General features: G+C 30.8%; 1 protein-coding gene across 1 annotated transcript; it reads right to left on the reverse strand.

Annotated features, from left to right (window-relative positions):
* Positions 1-2,447: 2,447 nt before the first annotated feature.
* LOC108571593 (syntaxin-12) lies at positions 2,448-4,832 on the reverse strand. Its single transcript, XM_017933668.1, has 6 exons — positions 4,732-4,832; positions 3,858-4,061; positions 3,585-3,750; positions 3,372-3,490; positions 2,825-2,958; positions 2,448-2,746 (listed from the first exon to the last, which is right to left on the reverse strand). Exons 2-6 carry the CDS (start codon positions 4,058-4,060, stop codon positions 2,571-2,573), a joined length of 798 nt encoding a protein of 265 aa, XP_017789157.1. The 5' UTR covers position 4,061; positions 4,732-4,832; the 3' UTR covers positions 2,448-2,570.
* Between the last annotated feature and the right edge of the window lie 6,179 nt (positions 4,833-11,011).

Below are 11,011 nucleotides of genomic sequence, written 5' to 3' on the forward strand. Positions count from 1 at the left end.
AACAAATGAATATATATATTTTGTATATAAAAAAATGCTAAGCGGTTCACCCGCGATAAAGAAAAGATACGTACGAAATATTAAAACGTTGTTTCATGTATTGAAAAAAATACAACATAATTTGTACATCACGATTGCAATAAATTATAAATATATTGTAATAATGAAAACATTAAACGATAGTTGATATTACTTCTCGAAGCTTAATAAAACTGTCTATATTTCCTTTTTATCACACACTTGTCTACACGTAATTAAACTAGACTTTATAATTTTTATCACAATGATATTCCACTTGAGGCAATTTATTAAAGAAACGTAAAACATCAAGTCAGAAATTCATGCAAAATAACACTGTACATACCGTTCAATAATTGCTGAAGTTTTTATACAATATATATATATATATATATATATATTGCTATTTCTCTATACTGTCTACATATGCTTATAAATTAAACTCGTGTTTTGTGATAAGATATTACAAAAGAACGCGAATACATTTTAAAAGAAAACAAAAGATAATTTCTTCAGTATTACAGTTCGTTGTTGTTCTAACAAAAAAAAACTGTTATTGTTATCGATATCTGCATTAACACGTTAACGACGTAGCAATGTTAGTATCATATATAATGCAATTTATTTTGAATGTCAATGGTTAATTGTATATACAATATTCAAGTTATAACCTTAATGATAATGTAATCACTGGACTTTTAGATTTTGGAATGCCTAATAATCATATAAGAGTCGAATCGATCCTCAGAAAATGGCTGTCTCAATCTTACAATTATCTGTAATATAGTTTCCTTTTGCTAATATTGCAAGCTTCAGGGCGGACATACAAGCAATCCAGAATAAACGATATAATTCTGCTAAAGAGTGATTATAAAAATGATATATTCTCAATTTATACAATTCAATTATGCTTTGTAGATTAAGAATATGATTTTTTCACCACTTTGTATATAGTTCCCATTTTTGATAAATAATTACATACCTAATAGGAGTTTTAATAATACATACTCTATGATAAAAATGTGAGCTTGAAGACAGTTTTGAAGTCATTGGTAGGCATCCCTTATATCATGTAACACGAATAGATCGTTACGAAGTTCGTTACGTTAATATTTTTCTTAGTACCTGTGCTTTTGCGTAGAAAAAAGTAAAGTTTTAAGCACATAAAAAATGTAAATTATCGTTTTCACCTTAATATCGCATACTTTAAAAGAATAACATGTATACTCAATAAATTTCGGTATCAGTGTTAATTTATACACAAACTTTAAAAGTGTGTGTAAAAATGAAAAGCGATAAATAACAGTATTCATGTATAATCACAATTTACTTTACAATTTGTACAAATGTTTTTAAAGGAAAATAAAAAAATAACATATGTAACATTACACAGTATTACTATTGTGAACAAACCGTATAATAATTAACATTTCTCGGTTATACTACTTATTTAAAAATACAAAATGAATTTTGAGATAATAACATGCAAAGAACAAAATACCAAGAAAAGCATTTAGTTCGCAAAATAGACTATAATTTTCACTATAGAACAATATGTGTTTATGCAGAAAAAAGTTCAAGAATAGCAATTATTTGTAACACACAATTATACAAAAATATGAAAAAAATATAATTTGTTTAATATACATTGCCTACACTAAGCATTTAATATTGATTAATTTAGTGCCACATTATTTACTTTGCATACTTCTTAAGACAGATTGATATCCCTGAATATTTCTTCGTTCGCATTTATTTTAAAACAAGTATAGTGAAATATTAATTAAAATCTTTTTTTTAATAAATTTCCCGTGATGAATAAATTAATAATTTCACTATTTATGGTAATTAACAATTTCATAATAACAAATAATAAAATGTTATATAGAATGCAGCATAGTTGATCAGTAGAGTACATAATTTTAATATGCATTCTCAACAAACAATATATGTTACCATAAAATTTGAAGCTATAATATAACATTAACATTTCTTGTAAACACTTGATTGCATTTATAATGCTGTACAACTTTATTGAAGAAATAATATATAACACAATTAAATGATCTATCAAAATTGGTTTGTGAGACAATAGCTTGCAGGTACAATAAAAAAATTACAATTGCTTTGCATTATTTTCAATATTATGCTAATCGCCTCATGAAACGAAAGTAAAAACATATTTCCGCCATTAATTATAAAGCCCGTTATAAAGAGCAATGCACATATTTAATACCTTTGTTACATGTCGCTTTAATCTAAATGTAACAATTCAGATTTTTGCTTTAAAACGAAAGTAAAAAAAATACATATGTAGTGAGAACGGTATAAAATGTTTTACATGTTTTAGAAAATAAACAAGAATAATCATTTGAATTAGATATTAATCAATTTACAAATGAATATAAAATAAGTCTATCCTCTCCCCATATTGCATGTCCAATATACAAACTGGCAACTTATAATTTTTTATGATATTAGTTCTACGATCTGTAAGATAAATTGAGACAACCTTTTTCACCTGCTCACAATACCTATGGCGATCAGGAGCGCTAACTTAATTTAGTGACTAGAACAATAATTAATATAACAACGACTATGATCGCGAGTAACAATAGGATATAAATTTTTCGTCGATATTTACTTTCGTAATTACTTGCCTTAATTAATTCTTGTCTTCCCAATTCAACATTCGCGTGTACATTTTCTATATTGTTTTCTGACACGTCTGTAACAGGAAGGAATAGTAAGTATTTATAACAAGTGTGGAGCATTTTTTTTTTTTAAATAAAACGGAGGTACTTACTGACTGCTTCACCTTGCTGATACACTAATGTTACAAGCTCTCGCATTATTTCGTTCACATCCAAAATATTTTCTTCGATCTGTTTTATCTTATCACTCCTCCCTATCTCTAAGCTGTGTTCAAATTCAAGATCCCTAGGCATGTCATTAAAAATAAACAATTACTTGGACTATTTCTTACATAATTAATATCATTTTTCATGAGCTTGTATTAATATGCATTGAAACAGACTTACCATACACTCATGTGCATTTTATAGCTTTTTTATATTAATAATACATGTTGCAATTATTTAATTTTTTTCACTGAAATTATTTATATTCAAGCTATTTCAACATTCATGCTATAAAATCCACTAATACTCATTTTACAAAAATCATGAAAAAAATCTATTGAACTTTGATTTGCTAACAAGGTTAATAATGTCAGCCATCTCTGAGCCCATTGTTTGCAGACTGTGAGAAATAGTCAAGCTTTTTTCACTATTGATATATGCAGATACACTTATGTAAGTTTATAAGAATTAATATAAAGTTTACTTCCAAACCTTTGTATCGCTTTCTCTGTAATTTCATGTAGAAGTTGTTGTTCTTCTTCCTCTATATCCATAGAATTTTCTATACTACTTGTAAGTAAAATAGGTCTCTTCATTTTTTCCGCAATTGACTATAAATTTTATTGCACAATTATTGTAAATATGTGATAAAATCATAAAATAAATGTCCATCTAACATATAGCAATTGTTAGAATAGTTTGTACCTTCTGCATATCTGAATATCTTTGCAAAGCATCTCTGAAATCATTGGTGAGTTTTTCAATTTGCAACTTCTGTTGCTTATCTCCCTTCTTCATTAACACTGTCAGTCTTGCAATGTCCTTGCTTGTTCGAGTTACTACTTGATTTGTGCTTAACTGTGTTACATGCCTTATTAAAAAAATAATGTACACAATGTAAATATAAATATGTAAATATAAATGTGTAACATAATGAGAAATGTGTTATATCTACAATTTATTATTCTAATTACTTACACCCTATCTCTTAGACTCTGATTATCTTTATTGGTTCCAATATTTTTGTTTGCATGCTCAAGTATCCTCCAACTTGAATTAATTGTATAAATGTTAGTGGTAATATTTTCACTGAGACTATAAAGTTCAGTAGGACTAAATCCTACATCAGGTACATCTGTCCGTTGATCCGTGGACCCATATGTTTGAGAACTGTGAGCCATTCTAAAAATAAAGAACAATGGAAAAATATATTCATAATTTCACTCTATTATTTTTCAAATATTGTATGAGTAATACTAATGGTACTTATGAATCATTACTTAAACCTTTATGATACAAACATTAAATTACAATTCTTAGATTTCATAATTTATTGAAACTAATACTAATAGGTTCTAAATTTTTTTCTTCATATAATTTGTATTCTGCATTATAAAATGCAGTGCATTAAAAAGGCAAAATAAATATATTTAACTTTCTATAATACATTCAAATACATGTACTACATGTATAATCAAGTATATTTTAATATAATTGTGCATAACAATAGTTTATAAAACATATTTAGGCTTTTAACTTTTTTGGCAACGACAATATTGTTAATAAATTTGAAATTTCACAAACTCTATGAAATATAGTGTAAATATCAAACGAATGTTTTCGAAGCTGTCATAAAAATGGGATATAAATTAGAAGAAGTATTGCGTCATATAACACGAATGATTCTATAAATCAAAGGAATTTCGAGATATTAAAATCATTCGACGTGATTATATGCAGCTGAACACTATTCGGATCTAATGGTGTACGACGAATACACACACGAAGAGTTAAATTAATGGAAGACAAGAATGTACAAATGAATATAAATATCACCAATGGTACAACAAACCTGATTAATTTTATCACAAACGTTCTTATTATCTAAATATAAATTGCTTTATTAATTCACATTTAAAAATCAGAACTATTTTTATATATTGAATTTTAGAAACTGACAGTTGCCTAAATGATCTAATCCACCGCCTATGTGAAAATAGTCTCTTTGTATTCTCTGCCGTGTATCCAACAGATACCTATGTTACCGACGTTTAACATTTTTATGTACCAATTCAGTATTTACAAATGCAGATTTTAATTGATGTATAATAAACATATGTTCATCTCTAATAATAAATTATTAATAATGCAACGTACGTTTTACACTTATCAAACTAGCTTGCAATATAAAAACAATTTAATGCAGTCTACCGTGTCTGTAACACCGCCGGTGCTACTGAACTCATAATAGCACCCGATACATATTGTTACATCTTATTTCGACTTAAATAAGGAAATTGCAGCCTATAAAATAGTTCCATATTTTTTTGCAGAAAATCTACCGATAAAATAAGCCTATGAAAAAATAAGTAACAATGTAAAATTATTTTTTCCAAACTCATATAAATGTGTCTGAAATACCGTCTTATATATTACTACTCCTGGAATCAAAAATAAAACTAACAATAAATTTATTTTAATATCTTTTTGTACGTTTACAATAGTAAAAGCAAGGAAAATTAATAATAAATTTTTTTATTGAACAGTTGAAATGATTAATAAGCTACCTTCCTGAGGAACCAGAGGTTAGTCGCATGGCGGACACTGACTTGACAAGACGTACGGTACGGAAGTTCCCGAATACGACCGACAGATTGCGAAAGCCTTCAGAAACAACAACCGTCGGCCGTAAGTAAACGCTATTGTGATTTCTCGTCATTTTACTCGCTAAAATTATACATTTTCGGTTGTGTGGTTGTTACAATACCGAATCTAACGCTTGATTACCACGTTGCGTGTATTTTTTTTCCAAAAGTCTCACGGAATATCTAGAAATTTAATAAAATTTTCTCGAGGGTTGCTCCGGAGTCAACGCAGCACGTACATAGGTCGTGCGTCATGTCGGTTCCGAACGCATCTTCCGTTTCGCGAGACCATGTCACGTTTTATCAGTCTCCCTTAAATATAACCGTGTTCTTCTCAGCTGGTCGACCGGTCCTCGTCTCGATCACGGAAAAAACGAATGATACACCAGTGGTAATCGAGTGTTGTTTGCGAGCACCTACGCAACTCCCACTTTTGACATTTTAATCGGAGTGACTTTTCATGTAGGTTCATTCTATGATTTCTTGCATGCTTATTTTACGCTTTATGCATTTAATTTTTTCTTTATACCACATTCAATGTGTAATTTTCGACGTTTATGGTAATCCTCCATTGTTGCAAGCTTCCCTTCCGAGAAATTCTGAAATTAGTTAACGTCCCCTTGACGTCGATTGTTGCTTTCCTCCCTTTCGGTTGTAAAATCGAACCAGTTCGTTATAGAAGGCGCTATGCACGTTGCTTACGTCAAGCGTTCTCTTTAATCGTTTTCAAAGAATTTGGCCGTTCTTTTGTGTACTTGTGAATATTTAAAAAATTATTTTACGCCGTTTTACCTACAATCGGTATGTTTGAAAAAGGGGTTTCGTTCAATTTAATCAGTTATCCGCTGTTCGAAACATTTATTTAGTGACTGATGCTCGTCAGGACTCTTGTAAACATACGTATGCATGGAGCACACATACGTGTTCATCGATCAATGCGCACGCACACGCATAGGCGTGCACGAAACCAAGCAGGCGTGTACTGTCATGTTTCTGACGTCTCGCTGGAATTTTCGTGCGAGCACCCTCTTAAATTTTCAACATTCAAGTACAATATAAAAGCTTGTACGCCTTCTATTTCGTCTACTTCAAATTTAATCTGAATATTTTTAATACATTACATTCATTCGCTTCTTCGAATATATTCTTTCGTGGCAGACAACCGAACAAAGAAAGCGCAAAGTGCCATTTTATATTCGCATTTCAACAGAGAATAAATTTTTTAGAATCGTTTAAACCAGACTCGAATTTCTGCTTACCACAGAAAAAAACGTAACACTTTCTACAACTATTCTCCGTCTATATCATTTAGTAGCCGCTTTAATTCAAAAACTTAAAATATACATAATTTTTAGGTTGAAGTATTATTAAAAAATATAATAAATATTATATTCCAGAAGATAAAATACCGTGATTACAGTGATCGATGAATGAACAATATTTCTAAATGGTGCAGTGTATACTGTTCGTTTTTAACTTCAATTTCTAAACGAGGATATTCGTTTCGATCTGAAAAAGTTTGTCACCCTAGTTTCTATAATGGCGCACTAACGATCCAGAGTTCTAACGATTACAACCTCGAAACGTTTAATATCCCCGGATAGTGATGTTACACACGCGCACCCGTGGCTAGCGCACTCGCCGTGTGCCTTTAAATGCTTGCCCATATGACTGTTCCTACATCGGACTTGTGATGGCCGTATGTGGCCTCTTTGTTGCAGCAGACTCGAACGCTTATCGTACTATGAATAGACGTACTGATTTCCTTTCAGCTGTACACTTTGTGTGGCTAATTTACACCTTGCTACGTAACTCTATAACACGTTTAGATAGTCATACGATAGAAATTTTTTGACAAATTCTACGCCTATGCGTATGTGTGTCTGCGCGAATAGTAATACATAAATAATCCTGGGCATGTGTAGCGCGAGAAACTGTAATTGCACGATAATGAGTTTCTTAGTTGAAACCGAGCGTTGAGAATTGTTGAAAACACGTAAATATAATTAAATAATGAAACAAAAGTACTGTTGTGATTCATGCGGAGGAATTTAGAGACAAAGAATTTGATTCTTTCGAGATTATAGTTCGGTTTATAATATTGATAGTGTTACGGTAGTTCGCTTATTATTTTTTTTTTCTTAGAAATATTTTTCTAATTTCTCTTTTTTTTTTTAAATACGTTGCATATATGCTGAGCTTAAATGCGGAGTGAAAGAGGTTTATTCGTGTCAAAGATGTTTCACTTTCTTTTTTTCTATCATCGCCGAAGATCTGTTGTATTATTGGTCTTCAAAAGTTGGCAGTCTTGTTCTAACTCGTAGAGAGCAACCGTCACAGCGCTCTGTGACGTGTCACGAGGAAACAGAGTAATGGAGTGTTCGAAGTATTGGAGGAAGGCTAGCGATTGTTCAGTTTACGTCATTTCGTTGCTATCTCTTTGTTTATTAGTGGCACGTGTCTCCGTTTATGCATAATTACTTTTTAAGGTCCCTTTTAATGTTGTATCGTACAAACCGTGTAAAGAAATGCCATATCATTTTTCTTTGTTTGCTGTATTATAATTTCTGCAATAACTTTAGATTTATTTTTGTAAACAATAGAACAAATTTATTGCAAATTTTTAGTAACATTTGCAAAAATTTATTTAATTAAAACATTCAAGATGTTTGAAAATTGAGAATATAAATTCTAAAAACATACAATAGTTGAAAAGATTAAAAGAAATTTTGAGAAAAGCAAATGTATTATGCATTTTTGAACAAATATGTAAAATAATAGTTTTATAAGAATAGAATGAAATACTTGGAAATATTATAATTATAGTGTCTAGTTCAGTACGTGCCATAGCTTTGCTGGAAAAATTACAAAATTGCTATAACTGTTTCCCTGGAATCTCCAGCTTCCTGTGTCATGATCTCAGAATTCCATGGATGCTTAAATCATTGAATACATTATCTTCATAATATATGCATTTTGTTGCAACTTCTATCCACTTGTAATACAATTATTAAATCACGTTAATAACGACTCAATTATTATTAAAAATACACAAAAGTTACTATTAACGTCAAACTAGTCATTCGTTTATAGTTCAGGCGCAATAACGTTTGTATATAAATATTTCGTTTCGCACGTGTAATTGAAATATTCAATAGATACTTAAATGCATATATTTAAAATTTAATTCTGAGCAGATAATTTTAGAGCCGCGAAGAAATTTCGATCGGTATTTTGGTACTTGCTCTAGTCAACCGATGTAGCCTTCCCAAAACCTTGGTTTACTTGTTTGACAATGAAGGTAAGACAAATTTAAAAAAGAAACGAAATGGAATACCGTTTAATCCACCAAAGAAATTTTCAATGTCGAAACGTGTTTCAGGCGACGACCTTCATCGTGCAACCTTAAAGTAATGCTTCCCAAAGCATAGTGTGTGTCTGTTATACGTATTTAACCGTATGTAGGTTCCGCTTTTATCAAGCGAGAAACCTTGAAACCGTATTGATGTTTTAAAATTTCCTAATTATGCGTGCTATTAAAATTTTCTCTTTTGCATTATTAAAAAAAAAACCTAAAATAACATAGCATATTTTTTTTTCTTCGGTACTCTGTAACTGGCAATTATACCAGATCTGCTGTGTACCGTGCCGCCTCTGTCAAGAATTTCAATTTGTTCTCAAAACTGTTTTGTTCTGATCAGGGAGGAAGCTCGTTATCAACACATTTATTTTTCACCAGGAACTATGTTACTATATCAAGGCGAGCAAAACACTGCACACGAAACTCGATTTTTATTTATTTTATAAGCCGCATAAATTACCATAAATACACAAGGCTTTTTAAGTTGAACGATGTTGCTATCGTAAATTATCGCTTGAATTAAAACATGAACTCGTATATCTGTATTCCCACTCTGCGATGCAAAAATTCCCCAGAAGCTTTCGGATTCTCGTAAATTCACTATGTATTATTTTCTTTTACGTATAAAGTTAATAATAAGATCTTCCTTGCGGTGAAACATATCCGCGATGCTGCATTTCACGAGAAAAGCACATTCCAATTGACATTGGAATTCTTTTTTGTTCCTGGGATAAATCCATTCCCCTGTCCACCAGCATATAGTCGAAAACGGAACGAAGGTTTCCCGGCACGCACCCTAAATACATGGAACACTCAGTAGAGGCGGTCAAAGACGACCTTAGTCGAACTCAGGACGAAGTTGTCCGACCTCGCCCGATGAGGCTGACGATAGAAGCCGAGATCAGTCGAGGTGAGACGACGAAAGGTTCATTGACCGTCTGACCATGAGCCGCGCCCCACATACGGTCCTCTCCACGTTCATCGTCCACGGCTTTTGGTTGTTTTGCTCGTAACCGATACCTCAAGATCAAAGCCGTTTCCTTGGAGAAGGTCCTCGTCCTGCCCGTTGAAGACCTTCACCTGTGAGCGCAATAAGGCCGCACACGTTAATTCAAGCCTCCTGGCGTTAGAAGTCCGCTTATCATAAAATTAAAAAGCAGCTGGTCTTTTTCATTGTTATATGTGAGATATATGAAATAAGAGCAGGCTGCGTTTTTCTTTATTTTTTTGTTTTTCATGTGATTTTGTATTTTGACGTTATGATACATTGTGTTCATCGATGTCTCAAGTAATTTTTCAATATTGAGAAAGGAAAAAATGGATGTTGACAAATGGAGAATGAGTTCGTGATGTTTTGACAGTTGTCATTTATTTATCATGGATGTGAATGTATTTTATTGTTGTTTTGCACAATTCTATTTAGAGAATGTAAGGGAAACTATGACATTGAAAAGAAAAACTGAGAAGATTCATATTTTTTTTACATGTGAAATAAATTCTATAAGTTTAAGAGTTTGGTTGCTTTTTGAAAATAAACTTGTATCTCAGAATTTATAGGAGTATCTCAATATGTAACACTATTGTTAAATTTTTGGAAAATACAAAGTATCAAGAATGTTTCCATAAGTTTAACAAGTTTTTTTTTTTTTTTTTTTATTTTTCAAAAAAAAATTTTAAAAATTTTTTTTTTTTTTTTTTTATTTTTCAAAAAAAAATTTTAAAAATTTTTTTTTTTTTTTTTTTGGCTTACTTTACATTGCTACAAAGACCATTTAAATAGTTCTGAAATAATAATATGACAAAAATTTTTGCTCATTGTCTATTTAGCATCATTCAAATGATAATAAGCCTTAATTAGGTTTATTGGAAATGGTCTTCACATTAACTTTCTAATATCTTGTGAAATATTTGGAGTAACTTACATTTTTATGCTTTTTAACCGCATGTTTGTTAATATCTCATGTTTTTGTATCATTAGGTACAAAAAAAAAGGCTGCATATTAATAATCAAACATGGATGGAGTAGCATGCGTGTAAGCAATTAATCATTGAAAAAACAATTTGTATTTTTATTGTAATTTTTTTTCTGTTTCAGCTTCCTAAAGGAAGATCTGTGTGCTGTGATT

The sequence above is a fragment of the Habropoda laboriosa genome, unplaced genomic scaffold, assembly GCF_001263275.1.
Source record: "Habropoda laboriosa isolate 0110345459 unplaced genomic scaffold, ASM126327v1 scaffold40, whole genome shotgun sequence".
Lineage (NCBI taxonomy): Eukaryota > Metazoa > Arthropoda > Insecta > Hymenoptera > Apidae > Habropoda > Habropoda laboriosa.